Genomic DNA, 23,487 nt, shown 5'->3' on the forward strand with positions numbered 1-23,487 from the left:
CATCTCTGCCATGCTAACCCTGCCCTCAGAGGAGCTGGCCGTGACACAGCTGCCTTGGCGACCTCTTGCTCCTCCTCTGCCTTGGCCTTGGGCTTCCACTTGTTCCCCTGTGACATTTGGGAATGCTCTCAGTAGCGCGTCTACCAACGTGCGCTTGTACTCGCGCATCTTCCTATCACGCTCCAGTGCAGGAAGTAAGGTGGGCACATTGTCTTTGTAGCGTGGATCCAGCAGGGTGGCAACCCAGTAGTCCGCACAGGTTAAAATGTGGGCAACTCTGCTGTCGTTGCGCAGGCACTGCAGCATGTAGTCGCTCATGTGTGCCAGGCTGCCCAGGGGTAAGGACAAGCTGTCCTCTGTGGGAGGCGTATCGTCATCGTCCTGCCTTTCCCCCCAGCCACGCACCAGTGATGGACCCGAGCTGCGTTGGGTGCCACCCCGCTGTGACCATGCTTCATCCTCATCCTCCTCCACCTCCTCCTCATCCTCGTCCTCCTCGTCCTCCAGTAGTGGGCCCTGGCTGGCCACATTTGTACCTGGCCTCTGCTGTTGCAAAAAACCTCCCTCTGAGTCACTTCGAAGAGACTGGCCTGAAAGTGCTAAAAATGACCCCTCTTCCTCATCCTCCTCCTCCTCCTCCTGGGCCACCTCCTGTTCCATCATCGCCCTAAGTGTTTTCTCAAGGAGACATAGAAGTGGTATTGTAACGCTGATAACGGTGTCATCGCCACTGGCCATGTTGGTGGAGTACTCGAAACAGCGCAACAGGGCACACAGGTCTCGCATGGAGGCCCAGTCATTGGTGGTGAAGTGGTGCTGTTCTGTAGTGCGACTGACCCGTGCGTGCTGCAGCTGAAACTCCACTATGGCCTGCTGCTGCTCGCACAGTCTGTCCAGCATGTGCAAGGTGGAGTTCCACCTGGTGGGCACGTCGCATATGAGGCGGTGAGCGGGAAGGCCGAAGTTACGCTGTAGCGCAGACAGGCGAGCAGCAGCAGGATGTGAACGCCGGAAGCGCGAACAGACGGCCCGCACTTTATGCAGCAGCTCTGACATGTCGGGGTAGTTGTGAATGAACTTCTGCACCACCAAATTCAGCACATGCGCCAAGCAAGGGATGTGCGTCAAATTGGCTAGTCCCAGAGCTGCAACGAGATTTCGCCCATTATCACACACCACCAGGCCGGGCTTGAGGCTCACCGGCAGCAACCACTCGTCGGTCTGTTGTTCTATACCCCGCCACAACTCCTGTGCGGTGTGGGGCCTGTCCCCCAAACATATGAGTTTCAGAATGGCCTGCTGACGTTTACCCCGGGCTGTGCTGAAGTTGGTGGTGAAGGTGTGTGGCTGACTGGATGAGCAGGTGGAAGAAGAGGAGGAGGAAGCCGAGAAGGAGGAGGTGGCAACAGGAGGCAAAGAATGTTGCCCTGCGATCCTTGGCGGCGGAAGGACGTGCGCCAAACAGCTCTCCGCCTGGGGCCCAGCTGCCACTACATTTACCCAGTGTGCAGTTAGGGAGATATAGCGTCCCTGGCCGTGCTTACTGGTCCACGTATCTGTGGTTAGGTGGACCTTGCTACAGATGGCGTTGCGCAGTGCACACTTGATTTTATCGGATACTTGGTTGTGCAGGGAAGGCACGGCTCTCTTGGAGAAGTAGTGCCGGCTGGGAACAACATACTGTGGGACAGCAAGCGACATGAGCTGTTTGAAGCTGTCTGTGTCCACCAGCCTAAATGACAGCATTTCATAGGCCAGTAGTTTAGAAATGCTGGCATTCAGGGCCAGGGATCGAGGGTGGCTAGGTGGGAATTTACGCTTTCTATCAAATGTTTGTGAGATGGAGAGCTGAACGCTGGCGTGTGACATGGTTGAGACGCTTGGTGACGGAGGTGGTGGTGGTGGTGTTGGTGGTACATCCCCTGTTTGCTGGGCGGCAGGTGCCAACGTTCCTCCAGAGGCGGAGGAAGAGGCCGAGGCGGCAGCAGCAGAATAGGCCGAGGCGGCAGCAGCAGAAGAGGTAGCAGGGGGAGCCTGAGTGACTTCCTTGGTTTTAAGGTGTTTACTCCACTGCAGTTCATGCTTTGCATGCAGGTGCCTGGTCATGCAGGTTGTGCTCAGGTTCAGAACGTTAATGCCTCGCTTCAGGCTCTGATGGCACAGCGTGCAAACCACTCGGGTCTTGTCGTCAGCACATTGTTTGAAGAAGTGCCATGCCAGGGAACTCCTTGAAGCTGCCTTTGGGGTGCTCGGTCCCAGATGGCGGCGGTCAGTAGCAGGCGGAGTCTCTTGGCGGCGGGTGTTCTGCTTTTGCCCACTGCTCCCTCTTTTGCTACGCTGTTGGCTCGGTCTCACCACTGCCTCTTCCTCCGAACTGTGAAAGTCAGTGGCACGACCTTCATTCCATGTGGGGTCTAGGACCTCATCGTCCCCTGCATCGTCTTCCACCCAGTCTTGATCCCTGACCTCCTGTTCAGTCTGCACACTGCAGAAAGACGCAGCAGTTGGCACCTGTGTTTCGTCATCATCAGAGACATGCTGAGGTGGTATTCCCATGTCCTCATCATCAGGAAACATAAGTGGTTGTGCGTCAGTGCATTCTATGTCTTTCACCGCTGGGGAAGGGCTAGGTGGATGCCCTTGGGAAACCCTGCCAGCGGAGTCTTCAAACAGCATAAGAGACTGCTGCATAACTTGAGGCTGAGACAGTTTCCCTGGTATGCATGGGGGTGATGTGACAGACTGATGGGGTTGGTTTTCAGGCGCCATCTGTGCGCTTTCTGCAGAAGACTGGGTGGGAGATAATGTGAACGTGCTGGATCCACTGTCGGCCACCCAATTGACTAATGCCTGTACCTGCTCAGGCCTTACCATCCTTAGAACGGCATTGGGCCCCACCATATATCGCTGTAAATTCTGGCGGCTACTGGGACCTGAGGTAGTTGGTACACTAGGACGTGTGGATGTGGCAGAACGGCCACGTCCTCTCCCAGCACCAGAGGGTCCACTAACACCACCACGACCATGTCCACGTCCGCGTCCCTTACTAGATGTTTTTCTCATTGTTATGGTTCACCACAACAACAAATATATTATTTGGCCCAATGTATTGTATTCAAATTCAGCGGGATATAAATTTGAGGCCTAGTATTTAGGCGCTGGGTGACCGGTATGGATTTAGTGACAGAATTAGACTTGGAAATGCACAGAAGCGTGTGTGTGAAGTTATTCTGAATGACCCAATGTGCACCTTGAATATTATATACCCTTTTAGGGATAGATTTCAAATAGCTCTGATATAGCAGAAACCACTAAATTATGAAATTGCTAAATTGGGAATTGTACTTCAACCCAGAACAAAAAATGTGCTTTGACGGACACTAAATATCTTGCCCAGCAACAACAGTACAACGGTGGGTAACGAGAGATTTAGAGGGAATTAAATTTGAGGCCTAGTATTTAGGCGCTGGGTCACCGGTATGGATTTAGTGACAGAATTAGACTTGGAAATACACAGTAGCGGGTGTGTGTGAAGTTATTCTGAATGACCCTATGTGCACCTTCAATATTATATACCCTTTTAGGGATAGATTTCAAATAGCTCTGATATAGCAGAAACCACTAAATTATGAAATTGCTAAATTGGGAATTGTACTTCAACCCAGAACAAAAAATGTGCTTTGACGGACACTAAATATCTTGCCCAGCAACAACAGTACAGCGGTGGGTAACGAGAGATTTAGAGGGAATTAAATTTGAGGCCTAGTATTTAGGCGCTGGGTCACCGGTATGGATTTAGTGACAGAATTAGACTTGGAAATGCACAGAAGCGTGTGTGTGAAGTTATTCTGAATGACCCTATGTGCACCTTCAATATTATATACCCTTTTTGGGATAGATTTCAAATAGCTCTGATATAGCAGGAACCACTAAATTATGAAATTGCTAAATTGGGAATTGTACTTCAACCCAGAACAAAAAATGTGCTTTGACGGACACTAAATAACTTGCCCAGCTACAACAGGACACGGGTAACGAGAGATTTAGAGGGATTAAATTTGAGGCCTAGTATTTAGGCGCTGGGTGACAGGTATGGGTTTAGTGACAGAATTAGACTTGGAAATACACAGTAGCGGGTGTGTGTGAAGTTATTCTGAATGACCCTATGTGCACCTTCAATATTATATACCCTTTTAGGGATAGATTTCAAATAGCTCTGATATAGCAGAAACCACTAAATTATGAAATTGCTAAATTGGGAATTGTACTTCAACCCAGAACAAAAAATGTGCTTTGACGGACACTAAATATCTTGCCCAGCAACAACAGTACAGCGGTGGGTAACGAGAGATTTAGAGGGAATTAAATTTGAGGCCTAGTATTTAGGCGCTGGGTCACCGGTATGGATTTAGTGACAGAATTAGACTTGGAAATACACAGTAGCGGGTGTGTGTGAAGTTATTCTGAATGACCCTATGTGCACCTTCAATATTATATACCCTTTTTGGGATAGATTTCAAATAGCTCTGATATAGCAGGAACCACTAAATTATGAAATTGCTAAATTGGGAATTGTACTTCAACCCAGAACAAAAAATGTGCTTTGACGGGCACTAAATAACTTTCCCAGCTACAACAGGACAACGGTAACGAGAGATTTAGAGGGATTTAAATTTGAGGCCTAGTATTTAGGCGCTGGGTGACAGGTATGGGTTTAGTGACAGAATTAGACTTGGAAATACACAGTAGCGGGTGTGTGTGAAGTTATTCTGAATGACCCTATGTGCACCTTCAATATTATATACCCTTTTTGGGATAGATTTCAAATAGCTCTGATATAGCAGAAACCACTAAATTATGAAATTGCTAAATTGGGAATTGTACTTCAACCCAGAACAAAAAATGTGCTTTGACGGACACTAAATATCTTGCCCAGCAACAACAGTACAGCGGTGGGTAACGAGAGATTTAGAGGGAATTAAATTTGAGGCCTAGTATTTAGGCGCTGGGTCACCGGTATGGATTTAGTGACAGAATTAGACTTGGAAATACACAGTAGCGGGTGTGTGTGAAGTTATTCTGAATGACCCTATGTGCACCTTCAATATTATATACCCTTTTTGGGATAGATTTCAAATAGCTCTGATATAGCAGGAACCACTAAATTATGAAATTGCTAAATTGGGAATTGTACTTCAACCCAGAACAAAAATGTGCTTTGACGGACACTAAATAACTTGCCCAGCTACAACAGACACGGTAACGAGAGATTTAGAGGGATTAAATTTGAGGCCTAGTATTTAGGCGCTGGGTGACAGGTATGGGTTTAGTGACAGAATTAGACTTGGAAATACACAGTAGCGGGTGTGTGTGAAGTTATTCTGAATGACCCTATGTGCACCTTCAATATTATATACCCTTTTAGGGATAGATTTCAAATAGCTCTGATATAGCAGAAACCACTAAATTATGAAATTGCTAAATTGGGAATTGTACTTCAACCCAGAACAAAAAATGTGCTTTGACGGACACTAAATATCTTGCCCAGCAACAACAGTACAGCGGTGGGTAACGAGAGATTTAGAGGGAATTAAATTTGAGGCCTAGTATTTAGGCGCTGGGTCACCGGTATGGATTTAGTGACAGAATTAGACTTGGAAATACACAGTAGCGGGTGTGTGTGAAGTTATTCTGAATGACCCTATGTGCACCTTCAATATTATATACCCTTTTTGGGATAGATTTCAAATAGCTCTGATATAGCAGGAACCACTAAATTATGAAATTGCTAAATTGGGAATTGTACTTCAACCCAGAACAAAAAATGTGCTTTGACGGGCACTAAATAACTTTCCCAGCTACAACAGGACAACGGTAACGAGAGATTTAGAGGGATTTAAATTTGAGGCCTAGTATTTAGGCGCTGGGTGACAGGTATGGGTTTAGTGACAGAATTAGACTTGGAAATACACAGTAGCGGGTGTGTGTGAAGTTATTCTGAATGACCCTATGTGCACCTTCAATATTATATACCCTTTTTAGGGATAGATTTCAAATAGCTCTGATATAGCAGAAACCACTAAATTATGAAATTGCTAAATTGGGAATTGTACTTCAACCCAGAACAAAAAATGTGCTTTGACGGACACTAAATATCTTGCCCAGCAACAACAGTACAGCGGTGGGTAACGAGAGATTTAGAGGGAATTAAATTTGAGGCCTAGTATTTAGGCGCTGGGTCACCGGTATGGATTTAGTGACAGAATTAGACTTGGAAATACACAGTAGCGGGTGTGTGTGAAGTTATTCTGAATGACCCTATGTGCACCTTCAATATTATATACCCTTTTTGGGATAGATTTCAAATAGCTCTGATATAGCAGGAACCACTAAATTATGAAATTGCTAAATTGGGAATTGTACTTCAACCCAGAACAAAAATGTGCTTTGACGGACACTAAATAACTTCCCAGCTACAACAGGACAACGGTAACGAGAGATTTAGAGGGATATAAATTTGAGGCCTAGTATTTAGGCGCTGGGTGACAGGTATGGGTTTAGTGACAGAATTAGACTTGGAAATACACAGTAGCGGGTGTGTGTGAAGTTATTCTGAATGACCCTATGTGCACCTTCAATATTATATACCCTTTTAGGGATAGATTTCAAATAGCTCTGATATAGCAGAAACCACTAAATTATGAAATTGCTAAATTGGGAATTGTACTTCAACCCAGAACAAAAAATGTGCTTTGACGGACACTAAATATCTTGCCCAGCAACAACAGTACAGCGGTGGGTAACGAGAGATTTAGAGGGAATTAAATTTGAGGCCTAGTATTTAGGCGCTGGGTCACCGGTATGGATTTAGTGACAGAATTAGACTTGGAAATACACAGTAGCGGGTGTGTGTGAAGTTATTCTGAATGACCCTATGTGCACCTTCAATATTATATACCCTTTTTGGGATAGATTTCAAATAGCTCTGATATAGCAGGAACCACTAAATTATGAAATTGCTAAATTGGGAATTGTACTTCAACCCAGAACAAAAAATGTGCTTTGACGGGCACTAAATAACTTTCCCAGCTACAACAGGACAACGGTAACGAGAGATTTAGAGGGATTTAAATTTGAGGCCTAGTATTTAGGCGCTGGGTGACAGGTATGGGTTTAGTGACAGAATTAGACTTGGAAATACACAGTAGCGGGTGTGTGTGAAGTTATTCTGAATGACCCTATGTGCACCTTCAATATTATATACCCTTTTTGGGATAGATTTCAAATAGCTCTGATATAGCAGAAACCACTAAATTATGAAATTGCTAAATTGGGAATTGTACTTCAACCCAGAACAAAAAATGTGCTTTGACGGACACTAAATATCTTGCCCAGCAACAACAGTACAGCGGTGGGTAACGAGAGATTTAGAGGGAATTAAATTTGAGGCCTAGTATTTAGGCGCTGGGTCACCGGTATGGATTTAGTGACAGAATTAGACTTGGAAATACACAGTAGCGGGTGTGTGTGAAGTTATTCTGAATGACCCTATGTGCACCTTCAATATTATATACCCTTTTTGGGATAGATTTCAAATAGCTCTGATATAGCAGGAACCACTAAATTATGAAATTGCTAAATTGGGAATTGTACTTCAACCCAGAACAAAAATGTGCTTTGACGGACACTAAATAACTTTCCCAGCTACAACAGGACAACGGTAACGAGAGATTTAGAGGGATATAAATTTGAGGCCTAGTATTTAGGCGCTGGGTGACAGGTATGGGTTTAGTGACAGAATTAGACTTGGAAATACACAGTAGCGGGTGTGTGTGAAGTTATTCTGAATGACCCTATGTGCACCTTCAATATTATATACCCTTTTAGGGATAGATTTCAAATAGCTCTGATATAGCAGAAACCACTAAATTATGAAATTGCTAAATTGGGAATTGTACTTCAACCCAGAACAAAAAATGTGCTTTGACGGACACTAAATATCTTGCCCAGCAACAACAGTACAGCGGTGGGTAACGAGAGATTTAGAGGGAATTAAATTTGAGGCCTAGTATTTAGGCGCTGGGTCACCGGTATGGATTTAGTGACAGAATTAGACTTGGAAATACACAGTAGCGGGTGTGTGTGAAGTTATTCTGAATGACCCTATGTGCACCTTCAATATTATATACCCTTTTTGGGATAGATTTCAAATAGCTCTGATATAGCAGGAACCACTAAATTATGAAATTGCTAAATTGGGAATTGTACTTCAACCCAGAACAAAAAATGTGCTTTGACGGGCACTAAATAACTTTCCCAGCTACAACAGGACAACGGTAACGAGAGATTTAGAGGGATTTAAATTTGAGGCCTAGTATTTAGGCGCTGGGTGACAGGTATGGGTTTAGTGACAGAATTAGACTTGGAAATACACAGTAGCGGGTGTGTGTGAAGTTATTCTGAATGACCCTATGTGCACCTTCAATATTATATACCCTTTTAGGGATAGATTTCAAATAGCTCTGATATAGCAGAAACCACTAAATTATGAAATTGCTAAATTGGGAATTGTACTTCAACCCAGAACAAAAAATGTGCTTTGACGGACACTAAATATCTTGCCCAGCAACAACAGTACAGCGGTGGGTAACGAGAGATTTAGAGGGAATTAAATTTGAGGCCTAGTATTTAGGCGCTGGGTCACCGGTATGGATTTAGTGACAGAATTAGACTTGGAAATACACAGTAGCGGGTGTGTGTGAAGTTATTCTGAATGACCCTATGTGCACCTTCAATATTATATACCCTTTTTGGGATAGATTTCAAATAGCTCTGATATAGCAGGAACCACTAAATTATGAAATTGCTAAATTGGGAATTGTACTTTCAACCCAGAACAAAAATGTGCTTGACGGACACTAAATAACTTGCCCAGCTACAACAGACACGGTAACGAGAGATTTAGAGGGATATAAATTTGAGGCCTAGTATTTAGGCGCTGGGTGACAGGTATGGGTTTAGTGACAGAATTAGACTTGGAAATACACAGTAGCGGGTGTGTGTGAAGTTATTCTGAATGACCCTATGTGCACCTTCAATATTATATACCCTTTTAGGGATAGATTTCAAATAGCTCTGATATAGCAGAAACCACTAAATTATGAAATTGCTAAATTGGGAATTGTACTTCAACCCAGAACAAAAAATGTGCTTTGACGGACACTAAATATCTTGCCCAGCAACAACAGTACAGCGGTGGGTAACGAGAGATTTAGAGGGAATTAAATTTGAGGCCTAGTATTTAGGCGCTGGGTCACCGGTATGGATTTAGTGACAGAATTAGACTTGGAAATACACAGTAGCGGGTGTGTGTGAAGTTATTCTGAATGACCCTATGTGCACCTTCAATATTATATACCCTTTTTGGGATAGATTTCAAATAGCTCTGATATAGCAGGAACCACTAAATTATGAAATTGCTAAATTGGGAATTGTACTTCAACCCAGAACAAAAAATGTGCTTTGACGGGCACTAAATAACTTTCCCAGCTACAACAGGACAACGGTAACGAGAGATTTAGAGGGATTTAAATTTGAGGCCTAGTATTTAGGCGCTGGGTGACAGGTATGGGTTTAGTGACAGAATTAGACTTGGAAATACACAGTAGCGGGTGTGTGTGAAGTTATTCTGAATGACCCTATGTGCACCTTCAATATTATATACCCTTTTTGGGATAGATTTCAAATAGCTCTGATATAGCAGAAACCACTAAATTATGAAATTGCTAAATTGGGAATTGTACTTCAACCCAGAACAAAAAATGTGCTTTGACGGACACTAAATATCTTGCCCAGCAACAACAGTACAGCGGTGGGTAACGAGAGATTTAGAGGGAATTAAATTTGAGGCCTAGTATTTAGGCGCTGGGTCACCGGTATGGATTTAGTGACAGAATTAGACTTGGAAATACACAGTAGCGGGTGTGTGTGAAGTTACTCTGAATGACCCTATGTGCACCTTCAATATTATATACCCTTTTTGGGATAGATTTCAAAGAGCTCTGATATAGCAGGAACCACTAAATTATGAAATTGCTAAATTGGGAATTGTATTTCAACCCAGAACAAGAAATGTGCTTGAACGGACACTAAATAACTCGCCCAGCTACAGCACTAGGGACAGATTTAGCTGGATATAAATTTGAGGCCTAGTATTTAGGCGCTGGGTGACAGGTATGGGTTTAGTGACAGAATTAGACTTGGAAATACACAGTAGCGGGTGTGTGTGAAGTTATTCTGAATGACCCTATGTGCACCTTCAATATTATATACCCTTTTAGGGATAGATTTCAAATAGCTCTGATATAGCAGAAACCACTAAATTATGAAATTGCTAAATTGGGAATTGTACTTCAACCCAGAACAAAAAATGTGCTTTGACGGACACTAAATATCTTGCCCAGCAACAACAGTACAGCGGTGGGTAACGAGAGATTTAGAGGGAATTAAATTTGAGGCCTAGTATTTAGGCGCTGGGTCACCGGTATGGATTTAGTGACAGAATTAGACTTGGAAATACACAGTAGCGGGTGTGTGTGAAGTTATTCTGAATGACCCTATGTGCACCTTCAATATTATATACCCTTTTTGGGATAGATTTCAAATAGCTCTGATATAGCAGGAACCACTAAATTATGAAATTGCTAAATTGGGAATTGTACTTCAACCCAGAACAAAAAATGTGCTTTGACGGGCACTAAATAACTTTCCCAGCTACAACAGGACAACGGTAACGAGAGATTTAGAGGGATTTAAATTTGAGGCCTAGTATTTAGGCGCTGGGTGACAGGTATGGGTTTAGTGACAGAATTAGACTTGGAAATACACAGTAGCGGGTGTGTGTGAAGTTATTCTGAATGACCCTATGTGCACCTTCAATATTATATACCCTTTTTGGGATAGATTTCAAATAGCTCTGATATAGCAGAAACCACTAAATTATGAAATTGCTAAATTGGGAATTGTACTTCAACCCAGAACAAAAAATGTGCTTTGACGGACACTAAATATCTTGCCCAGCAACAACAGTACAGCGGTGGGTAACGAGAGATTTAGAGGGAATTAAATTTGAGGCCTAGTATTTAGGCGCTGGGTCACCGGTATGGATTTAGTGACAGAATTAGACTTGGAAATACACAGTAGCGGGTGTGTGTGAAGTTACTCTGAATGACCCTATGTGCACCTTCAATATTATATACCCTTTTTGGGATAGATTTCAAAGAGCTCTGATATAGCAGGAACCACTAAATTATGAAATTGCTAAATTGGGAATTGTATTTCAACCCAGAACAAGAAATGTGCTTGAACGGACACTAAATAACTCGCCCAGCTACAGCACTAGGGACAGATTTAGCTGGATATAAATTTGAGGCCTAGTATTTAGGCGCTGGGTGACCGGTATGGATTTAGTGACAGAATTAGACTGGGATATGGCCAAAAAATGAACAGACTATTGCTGGTTAAATGCACTTGGTGTGACAGCTTCACCCTGATGTAGGCTTTAGCCAAAAAACAACCACACCATTGAGGGTTAAATGCACTTGGTCGCAGCTTGTGCTGGCGCACCACAAGACACAAAATGGCCGCCGATCACCCCAGAAAAATGAGACTGACAAACGGTCTGTGCAGCCTAAAAACAGTGAGCAATTGAGGATCAGCAGCTCAATGATCCACAGCTGCAGATCGATCAGTTAATCAAGTCCTTTGGAGGAGTTAATCTGCCTAATCTCGCCCTACTGTCGCAGCCGCAACCTCTCCCTACGCTAATCAGAGCAGAGTGACGGGCGGCGCTATGTGACTCCAGCTTAAATAGAGGCTGGGTCACATGGTGCTCTGGCCAATCACAGCCATGCCAATAGTAGGCATGGCTGTGATGGCCTCTTGGGGCAAGTAGTATGACGCTTGTTGATTGGCTGCTTTGCAGCCTTTCAAAAAGCGCCAAGAAAGCGTCACAAAAGCGCGAAGAAAGCGACGAACACCGAACCCGAACCCGGACTTTTACGAAAATGTCCGGGTTCGGGTCCGTGTCACGGACACCCCAAAATTCGGTACGAACCCGAACTATACAGTTCGAGTTCGCTCATCCCTAATATTGAGGGTAGCTGCCTCTTTTAGATTGAGCACTCCCCGCCCATCTGCCTGGGGCTTCTGAGCAGAGTATAATGCTAGGTCTACACGACGACATTTGTCGCGAGACAAAAAGTCGCTCGACAGATAGGGCGCAACAGTTGTCGCGCGACATTTTGTTGCACTAATGTCACGCAACAATTTTTATAATAGCAGTCTATGGTGTCGCACTGCAACATGCGACATGTTGCGACTGCAACGCGACAGTCGCAGAAAAATCCATCTTGAATGGATTTTCTGCGACTGTTGCGTCGCAGTCGCAGCATGTCGCATGTTGCAGTGCGACACCATAGACTGCCATTATAAAAATTGTCGCGCGACATTGGTGCAACAAAATGTCGCGCGACAAATGTCGTCGTGTAGACCTGGCCTAAGGCTAGGGCTACATGATGATATTTGTCGCACGACAATTTTCATAATGATAGTCTATGGTGTCGCACTGCGACATGCGAGACAGTCGCAAAAGAACCACCCAAAACGGATTTTTCTGCGACACCATAGACTATCATTATAAAAATTGCTGCGCAACACATGTTGCAGTGTAGCCCTAGCCTAAATGTAGCTGGTTTCTACACCGCCCTGAACATTGGAGGCTTAGTCAAGCCCAGGAGAGGCAGTTCTGTTAGTGTTAGGGACCCATCTGCAGAAGCCACCTTGACGCCTGGTTGATGGGCCCGACACACGTTTCATCAAAAATGCGCGCAAAGAGCTTCTATTTTTTTTCATTTACAGTAGGTATAAAACCACTTTCATTTAGAATAATCCCTATTTCCCAGTTTTATTGTTTTTATTTGAGATGTTGTGCTGCCATACCTTTTTTTGTTTGCTTTCTGCACGCTAGCTTTATGGATGTGCACCTGCGACTATGAATGTGCTTGTCTAAATTTTCTTGTAGAAAATTGAAATATAGCTTTAGTTAGAGGGCTTGTCCAATTTCCTATATTGATAACTAGGGAGCTCTGTACAGTATTAGAATGTATTGGCTCCGATGAGCCGAAGTTATTGCTTCGTGAAGTCTAGCGAGACTTTGCGCAATAACTTCATAAATTAATTTGTACTGTAAAAAACAATTTCCCGAACTCGAGTTCAGCTCCAAGTGCTACCCTGGAACCGAACCTGAGTTCAGGAAATTATTTTTTACAGTACAAATTAATTTATGAAGTTATTGCGCAAAGTCTCGCAAGACTTCACGAAGCAATAACTTCGGCTCATCAGAGCCAATACATTCTAATACTGTACGGAGCTCCTGCTCTGTACAGTAATAGAACGAAGTTCAATTTGCTCATCCTTAGTGATAACCTATCCTCAGGATAAGTCATCAATATCAGGTCGGTGGGGTGCTTGGAGGTGATCAGCGGTTTGAAGAGAAAGCAGCACTCTCGTTGATATCGCAGCAGCGAGCAAGTGTAATGACAGCATCCCCATTCCAGTCACTTGGATGGGAAGGAGTATAACTACAAATGCTCTTTCCATTCACGTAAATGGAATGGAGGAGCTATATTACACTGCTCGCCCCAATATCCGTGGTGAGCAGGTAAATAGCAAAGATCAAACAGCTAACCGGAGGGGTGTCGGGAGTCGAACCTCCGCTGATCTAATATTAATGACTAGAGAAGAGCGAAGCAACTTCGGAATCTACATCAGAAGCCGCTTCGCTAAAAAATTTGTTATAATACTGTACGGAGATACGTGTCTGTACAGTATCAGAATGTATGGGCTCCAATGAGCTGAAGTATTACAGTAGGAAACCGGACAGCCCCTTTAAATATACACCAAAACGTCCAACTAAAGGAGCTCTATAGGAGGCATGCTCTCATTTCTCATCACGTGTGGTAAATGTAAACCCCCAACATAAGCAGCTGTACACCATGCAGGTGCATACACTGCCCAGAAGATTCTGGGTTAAACAGGTTGCATAGTTAGTTTAAAAAAAAAAAAAGTCCTGTAAGGCTACTTTCACACTTGCGGCAGAGGATTCGGGCAGGCAGTTCCATCACCGGAACTGCCTGCCGGATCTGGCAATCCTGACACAAACGGATAGCATTTGTCAGATGGATCCGGATCTGTCTGACAAATGCATTGAAATATTGCATCCGTCTCTCCGGTGTCATCCAGAAAAACGGATCCGGTATTTATTTATTTTTTGCATTTTTAAAGGTCTGCGCATGCGCAGACCGCAAAACCGGATTCGTTTTGCCAAAACACTTAATGCCGGATGCGGCATTAATACATTTCAATTATGAAATGAATACCGCATCGGGCATTCCGGCAAGTATACCGCATCGGGCATTCCGGCAAGTGTTCAGTATTTTTGGCCGGAGGTAAAACTGCAGCATGCTTCAGTATTTTATTCAAAAAACGTAAGAGGGACTGAACTGATGCATCCTGAACGGATTGCTCTCCAGTCAGAATGCATGGGGATAAAACTGATCCGTTCTTTTCCGGTATTGAGCTCCTGTAACGGAATTCAATACCGGAAAACAAAAAAGCTAGTGTGAAAGTGCCCTTAGTGTCTTCATAAAACTGTGGTGCTGTAAAGTTTGTGAACCCTTCAACATTTTCTATATTTGATAAATTTGACCGAAAACTACTTCAGATTTCCTAAAAGTAGATAAAGATAACCAAATCAAACAAATGAGTCAAAAATATTAAACTTGGTCATTTATTCAAAATGATCCAATATCACATGTATGTGAGTGGTAAAAGTAAGTGAACCTTTGCTTTCAGTATCTGGTGTGACCTCTTGTGCACCAATAACTGCAACTAAATGTTTCCAGTAATTGGTAACCAGTCCTGCACATCGGCTTGGAGGAACATTTCTCCGTACAAAACCGCTTCAGCGCTGTTATGTTGGTGGTTTCCTCCCATCAACTGCTCGCTTCAGGTCTTTCCACAACATTTCTATTGGACCAAGGTCAGGATGTTGACTTGACCATTCCAAACTTTAACCATTTATCTTGTTGCATGATTCACGTTAGGCTTCTTGCACACGAACGTAGTTTCTTTCCGTGTCTGTTCCGTTTTTTTTTTTTTTTTTTTTGCGACCGTATACGAAACCATGGTCCGCAAAAAAACTGGAAGTTAGGCCTCATGCACACGACAGTTGTTTTTTCTGTCGGCAAATTGTGCGTCCGCAAAAAAAAACAAATGCGGCATCCGTTTTTTTCGGAGAATCCGTTTTTTCCCACAGATCCCTTGTAATAAATGCCTATCCTTGTCCGCAAATGTGAAAAAAGTAGGACATGCACAATTCTTTTTGCTGAAGGGAAACACAGACAACGGACGCGGAACACAAACGGATAAACTATCAGCATTTTTTTTGCTGACCCATTGAAATGAATGGGTCCCCATCCTATCCGCATAAAAAACGTAACGGAGGCAGAGAAAAACAATTGTTGTGTGCATGAGGCCCTACTCTGTGTGCATTCCGTTTCAAAAATAAAACATGTCCTATTATTGTCCGCATTACGGACAAGGATAGTACTGTACCATTAGGGGCCAGCTGTTCAGTTCTGCGAAATACGGAATCCACACGGACGTGTCGTGTGCAAGAGGCCTTACCGCAAGCTCCAGCTCATGGACAGATATCCTGACATTTTATTTTTGAATTCGCTGGTATAATTCAGCCATCATTGTTCTATCAATGATGGCAAGCCTTGCTGCAGGGTTTTCCTTTCTCCAAACATAACTCTTCTCATTTAAACCAGAAAGCTCTATTTTGGTCTTATCTGTCCACAAATTATTGTTTCAATAGCCTTCTGACTTGTCCAGGTGATCTTTAGCAGACTGCAGATGAGCAGCAATGTTGTTTTTGGAGAGCAATGGCTTTTTCTTTGCAATCATGCCAGTATCCTCCTGATGGTGGACATCAGCTAATGTGAGAAAAGTTTTAATTTCTTTGAGGTTACCATGGGGTGTGACCTTGTGGACTATTAGGCCCCTTTCACACGGGCGAGTATTCCGCGCAGATGCGATGTGTGAGTTGAACGCATTGCACCCGCACTGAATACCGACCCATTCATTTCTATGGGGCTGTTCACATGAGCAGTGATTTTCACGCATCACTTGTGCGTTGCGTGAAAATCGCAGCATGCTCTATATTCTGCGTTTTTCACGTAACGCAGGCCCCATAGAAATGAATAGGGGTTGCGTGAAAATCGCAAGCATCCGCAAGCAAGTGCGGATGCGGTGCAATTTTCTACGCACGGTTGCTAGGAGGCGATCGGGATGGAGACCCGATCATTATTATTTTCCCTTATAACATGGTTATAAGGGAAAATAATAGCATTCTGAATACAGAATGCATAGTAAAAATAGCGCTGGAGGGGTTAAAAAAAATAAAAAATAAAAATAAAAATTTAACTCACCTTAGTCCACTTGCTCGCGTAGCCGGCATCTCCTTCTGTCTTCATCTTAGCTCTCTGTAGCAACAAGGACCTTTGGTGACGTCACAGTCATCACATGATCCATCACATGATCTTTTACCATGGTGATGGATCATGTAATGACCAGAGTGACGTCACCACAGGTCCTGTTCCTCCACACAGCTAAGATGAAGACAAAAGGAGATGGCTACACGAAAAAGTGGACTAAGGTGAGTTAAAATATTTATTTATTTTTAACCCCTCCAGCGCTATTTTACTATGCATTCTGTATTCAGAATGCTATTATTTTCCCTTATAAGGCCTCTTTCACACGACCGTTTTTTTTTTCCGTTTTGCGGGCCGTTTTTTGCGGTCCGTATACGGTCCGTATACGGAACCATTCATTTCAATGGTTCCGCAAAAAAAACGGAATGTACTCCGTGTGCATTCCGTTTCCGTATTTCCGTTTTTCCGTTCCGTTTAAAGATAGAACATGTCCTATATTTGGCCGCAAATCACGTTCCGTGGCTCCATTAAAGTCTATGGGTCCGCAAAAAAACTGAATGCATACGGAAATGCATCCGTATGTCTTCCGTATCCGTTCCGTTTTTTGCGGAACCATCTATTGAAAATGTTATGCCCAGCCCAATTTTTAATATGAAATTACTGTATACTGTATTTGCCATACGGAAAAACGGAACAGAACAACGGAACGGAAACGGAACCACAACGGAAGCAAAAAACGGAACAACGGATCCGTGAAAAACGGACCGCAAAACACTGAAATGGACATACTGTCGTGTGAAAGAGGCCTAACCATGTTATAAGGGAAAATAATACAATCTACAGAACACGGATCCCAAGCCTGAACTTCTGTGAAGAAGTTCAGGTTTGGGTACCAAACATGCACGATTTTTCTCACGCAAGTGCAAAACGCATGACAATGTTTTGCACTCGCGCAGAAAAATCGCAGGTGTTCCTGCAACGCACCCGCAAATGGTTCCGCAACGCCCGTCTGAAAGAGGCCTTACCCATCTTGGTCATTGAGTGATCTTTGTTGGTCGACCAATCCTGTGGAGGGTAATAATTGTCTTGAATTTCCTCCATTTTGTGCACAGTATGTCTGACTGTGAATTAGTGGAGTCCAAACTCTTTAGAGATGGTTTCATAACTATTTGCATCTGCTAATCCTAAAGGTTCACATACTTTTACCACTCATAGACATGAAATATTGGAGCATTTCCCACAATAAATAAATGACAGAGTCTGATATTTTTGACTCCTTTGTTTGCCTTGGTTATCTTTATATTCTTTTAGGTGAGGGCTACTTGGCGACACCTGTTGCGGCCAGGATTGCTGAGCAGCAGCGATCCCATAGAAATTAATGGGATGGCTGCGGCAGTCGCAAGAGATCCGGCTGTGTTGGATTCCTTGTGCCTGACGCGGCAATCCCATTGGATTCTATGTGATCACCGCTGCTCGGCAATCCTGGCCGCGACTAGTGTCGCCCTTGCCTTGGGACTTTTGTTAAAATCTGATATAATTTTATGCCAAGTTAATGAAATCTATATTATATAACATTTAATCAAATTTATGCAGAAATATGGAATATTCTGAAGGGTTCACAAACTTTCAAGCATCATTGTACAAGTAAATTACTAATTACACACAGCTTGTAACATTAAACGCTGGAATTAGGGATAGTAGCCAACAGTCCTGAATTTACAAGGACTGGCAGTAAGTAGGCGGGGCTTGTGCAAGTCCTGCCCATAAAGGGACAGTCTGCTGTAGATTTGGGGGACATCCTAGGGGGCAGGGCTGCAAGCTGGGTCTATGGTGCAGCACAGAGGGGGCACCAACCTGGAATCCTGCAGGCACATGGCCATAGGGCAGAACAGGGGTCACACCCCAAGCTGAAAGCTGCATGTAATTAGGATTTCTATTAGGCACGGTCCCTTAGTAAGAGATATACAGCGCAGCATGTATTCCCGTGCTACTAGTAGTACTGATCTTCCGTCACAGAAAGTTCTGACAGAAGCCCCTTCTCCTCCCATGTGTCTGTGTCTGTGGGACCTGCAGTTCTATAACGGGTAACAGGAGTGTTTCCTTCTAGTCAGTTTTGAGGCAAGGAAATAATGATATTATAGGCAGCGATATAGAAGCTATAACGACTACGGAAGTGCACTTACAGGAACATAGAGGAGCCAGACCCAAGCGGCTAAAGGACCTTTGATGATGTCATAGACATGTGATCAGTCACGTGTGTGGGAGGAGTCTCCAAGCATCTTTGGACCAGTAATAATAGAAATAGTTGTGTCACTACAGGAAGGATCATGGCAGACAGTGATGTGTACTGTGTGGAACTGCCTACAGCCTGAGCCAAGCTGTGTGTGTGTATAACCTGCATTCAGCTGAGCTGTGTGTGTGTAACCTGCATTCAGCTAAGCTGTGTGTGTAACCTGCATTCAGCTGAGCTGTGTGTGTATATAACCTGCATTCAACTGAGCTGTGTGTGTGTATATAACCTGCGTTTAGCTGAGCTGTGTGTGTGTGTATATAACCTGCGTTTAGATGAGCTGTGTGTGTGTGTATAACCTGCATTCAGCTGAGCTGTGTGTGTAACCTGCATTCAACTGAGCTGTGTGTGTGTATATAACCTGCGTTTAGCTGAGCTGTGTGTGTGTGTGTATATATAACCTGCATTCAGCTGAGTGTGTATAACCCACGTTCAGTCGAGCCGTGTATGTATGTAACCTGCATTCATCTGAGCTGTGTGTCAGTATAACGTCCATGTAACTGAGCTGTGTGTGTATAACGTCCATGTGACTGAGCTGTGTGTGTATAACGTCCATGTAACTGAGCTGTGTGTGTGTATAACGTCCATGTAACTGAGCTGTGTGCGTATAACATCCATGTGACTGAGCTGTGTGTGTATAACGTCCATGTGACTGAGCTGTGTGTGTATAACGTCCATGTGACTGAGCTGTGTGTATAACGTCCATGTGACTCGGGTGTAAAGCCATGTACTGAGCTGGGGTGTGTATAACGTCCATGTGACTGAGCTTGTGTGTGTATACGTCCATGTGACGACGCTGTGTGTGTATAACGTCCATGTGACTGAGCTAGTTGTGTATAACGTCCATGTGAACTGAGCTTGTGTGTGTATAACGTCCATGGACCTGAGCTGTGTGTGGTATAACGTCCATAGTACTGAGCTGTGTGTGTATACGTCCATGTGACTGAGCTTGTGTGTATAACGTCCATGTGACTGAGCTGTGTGGTGTATAACTTCCATGTGACTGAGCTGTGTGTGTATAACGTCCATGTGACTGAGCTGTGTGTGTATAACGTCCATGTGACTGAGGCTGTGTGTGTATAACGTCCATAGTGACTGAGCTGTGTGGTATAACGTCCATGTGACTGAGCTGTGTGTGTGTATAACGTCCATGTAACTGAGCTGTGTGCGTATAACGTCCATGTGACTGAGCTGTGTGTGGTATAACTATAACGTCCATGTGACTGAGCTGTGTGTGTATAACGTCCATGTGACTGAGCTGTGTGTGTATAACGTCCATGTAACGAGCTGTGTGGTGTATAACGTCCATGTAACAGCTGTGTGTGTGTATAACGTCCATGTGACTGAGCTGTGTGCGTATAACGTCCATGTGACTGAGCTGTGTGCGTATAACGTCCATGTAACAGCTGTGTGTGTATAACGTCCATGTGACTGAGCTGTGTGTGTGTATAACGTCCATGTGACTGAGCTGTGTGTGTATAACGTCCATGTAACTGAGCTGTGTGTGTATAACGTCCATGTAACTGAGCTGTGTGTGTATAACGTCCATGTAACTGAGCTGTGTGTGTATAACGTCCATGTAACTGAGCTGTGTGTGTATAACGTCCATGTAACAGCTGTGTGTGTGTGTATAACGTCCATGTAACAGCTGTGTGTGTGTGTGTGTGTATAACGTCCATGTAACTGAGCTGTGTGTGTGTATAACGTCCATGTGACTGAGCTGTGTGTGTGTATAACGTCCATGTGACTGAGCTGTGTGTGTATAACGTCCATGTGACTGAGCTGTGTGTGTGTATAACGTCCATGTGACTGAGCTGTGTGTGTATAACGTCCATGTGACTGAGCTGTGTGTGTATAACGTCCATGTGACTGAGCTGTGTGTGTATAACGTCCATGTAACTGAGCTGTGTGTGTATAACGTCCATGTAACTGAGCTGTGTGTGTATAACGTCCATGTAACTGAGCTGTGTGTGTATAACGTCCATGTAACAGCTGTGTGTGTGTGTATAACGTCCATGTAACAGCTGTGTGTGTGTGTGTGTGTGTGTGTGTGTATAACGTCCATGTAACTGAGCTGTGTGTGTGTATAACGTCCATGTGACTGAGCTGTGTGTGTGTATAACGTCCATGTGACTGAGCTGTGTGTGTATAACGTCCATGTGACTGAGCTGTGTGTGTATAACGTCCATGTGACTGAGCTGTGTGTGTATAACGTCCATGTAACTGAGCTGTGTGTGTATAACGTCCATGTAACTGAGCTGTGTGTGTATAACGTCCATGTAACTGAGCTGTGTGTGTATAACGTCCATGTAACAGCTGTGTGTGTGTATAACGTCCATGTAACAGCTGTGTGTGTGTGTGTGTGTATAACGTCCATGTAACTGAGCTGTGTGTGTGTATAACGTCCATGTAACTGAGCTGTGTGTGTGTATAACGTCCATGTACTGAGCTGTGTGTGTGTATAACGTCCATGTGACTGAGCTGTGTGTGTGTATAACGTCCATGTGACTGAGCTGTGTGTGTATAACGTCCATGTGACTGAGCTGTGTGTGTGTATAACGTCCATGTGACTGAGCTGTGTGTGTATAACGTCCATGTGACTGAGCTGTGTGTGTGTATAACTTCCATGTAACTGAGCTGTGTGTGTATAACGTCCATGTGACTGAGCTGTGTGTGTATAACGTCCATGTGACTGAGCTGTGTGTGTATAACGTCCATGTAACTGAGCTGTGTGTGTGTATAACGTCCATGTGACTGAGCTGTGTGTGTATAACGTCCATGTAACCGAGCTGTGTGTGTATAACGTCCATGTGACTGAGCTGTGTGTGTATAACGTCCATGTAACAGCTGTGTGTGTATAACGTCCATGTGACCGAGCTGTGTGCGTATAACGTCCATGTGACTGAGCTGTGTGTGTATAACGTCCATGTAACAGCTGTGTGTGTATAACGTCCATGTGACCGAGCTGTGTGTGTATAACGTCCATGTGACCGAGCTGTGTGTGTATAACGTCCATGTGACTGAGCTGTGTGTGTATAACGTCCATGTGACCGAGCTGTGTGTGTGTATAACGTCCATGTGACTGAGCTGTGTGTGTATAACGTCCATGTAACAGCTGTGTGTGTGTATAACGTCCATGTAACTGAGCTGTGTGTGTATAACGTCCATGTGACTGAGCTGTGTGCGTATAACGTCCATGTGACTGAGCTGTGTGTGTATAACGTCCATGTGACTGAGCTGTGTGTGTATAACGTCCATGTGACTGAGCTGTGTGTGTATAACTTCCATGTAACTGAGCTGTGTGTGTATAACGTCCATGTAACTGAGCTGTGTGTGTGTAACGTCCATGTGACTGAGCTGTGTGTGTATAACGTCCATGTGACTGAGCTGTGTGTGTATAACGTCCATGTGACTGAGCTGTGTGTGTATAACGTCCATGTGACTGAGCTGTGTGTGTATAACGTCCATGTAACTGAGCTGTGTGTGTATAACGTCCATGTGACCGAGCTGTGTGTGTATAACGTCCATGTGACTGAGCTGTGTGTGTATAACGTCCATGTGACCGAGCTGTGTGTGTGTATAACGTCCATGTAACTGAGCTGTGTGTGTATAACGTCCATGTGACTGAGCTGTGTGTGTATAACGTCCATGTGACCGAGCTGTGTGTGTATAACGTCCATGTGACTGAGCTGTGTGTGTATAACGTCCATGTGACCGAGCTGTGTGTGTGTATAACGTCCATGTGACTGAGCTGTGTGTGTATAACGTCCATGTGACTGAGCTGTGTGTGTATAACTTCCATGTAACTGAGCTGTGTGTGTATAACTTCCATGTAACTGAGCTGTGTGTGTATAACGTCCATGTAACAGCTGTGTGTGTGTATAACGTCCATGTAACTGAGCTGTGTGTGTATAACGTCCATGTGACTGAGCTGTGTGTGTGTATAACGTCCATGTGACTGAGCTGTGTGCGTATAACGTCCATGTGACTGAGCTGTGTGTGTATAACGTCCATGTGACTGAGCTGTGTGTGTGTATAACGTCCATGTGACTGAGCTGTGTGTGTGTATAACGTCCATGTGACTGAGCTGTGTGTGTATAACGTCCATGTGACTGAGCTGTGTGTGTATAACGTCCATGTAACAGCTGTGTGTGTGTATAACGTCCATGTGACTGAGCTGTGTGTGTATAACGTCCATGTGACTGAGCTGTGTGTGTATAACGTCCATGTGACTGAGCTGTGTGTGTGTATAACGTCCATGTGACTGAGCTGTGTGTGTATAACGTCCATGTGACTGAGCTGTGTGTGTGTGTGTGTATAACGTCCATGTGACTGAGCTGTGTGTGTGTATAACGTCCATGTGACTGAGCTGTGTGTGTATAACGTCCATGTGACTGAGCTGTGTGTGCGTATAACGTCCATGTGACTGAGCTGTGTGTGTATAACGTCCATGTGACTGAGCTGTGTGTGTATAACGTCCATGTAACAGCTGTGTGTGTGTATAACGTCCATGTGACTGAGCTGTGTGTGTGTATAACGTCCATGTGACTGAGCTGTGTGTGTATAACGTCCATGTGACTGAGCTGTGTGTGTGTATAACGTCCATGTGACTGAGCTGTGTGTGTATAACGTCCATGTGAC

General features: G+C 44.2%; 1 protein-coding gene across 1 annotated transcript in view; it reads right to left on the bottom strand.

Annotated features, from left to right (window-relative positions):
* LOC122927592 (tRNA pseudouridine synthase A-like) overlaps positions 1 to 18,784 on the bottom strand; it is a 34,088-nt gene extending 15,304 nt beyond the window's left edge. Inside the window, exon 1 of the mRNA XM_044279569.1 lies at positions 18,740 to 18,784. Coding sequence (XP_044135504.1) covers positions 18,740 to 18,747 — 8 coding nt within the window. The 5' untranslated portion in view covers positions 18,748 to 18,784. The remainder of the gene's footprint in view (positions 1 to 18,739) is intronic.
* Positions 18,785 to 23,487: the final 4,703 nt, after the last annotated feature.

This window comes from Bufo gargarizans, chromosome 2 (genome assembly GCF_014858855.1).
Source record: "Bufo gargarizans isolate SCDJY-AF-19 chromosome 2, ASM1485885v1, whole genome shotgun sequence".
Classification (NCBI taxonomy): Eukaryota; Metazoa; Chordata; class Amphibia; order Anura; family Bufonidae; genus Bufo; species Bufo gargarizans.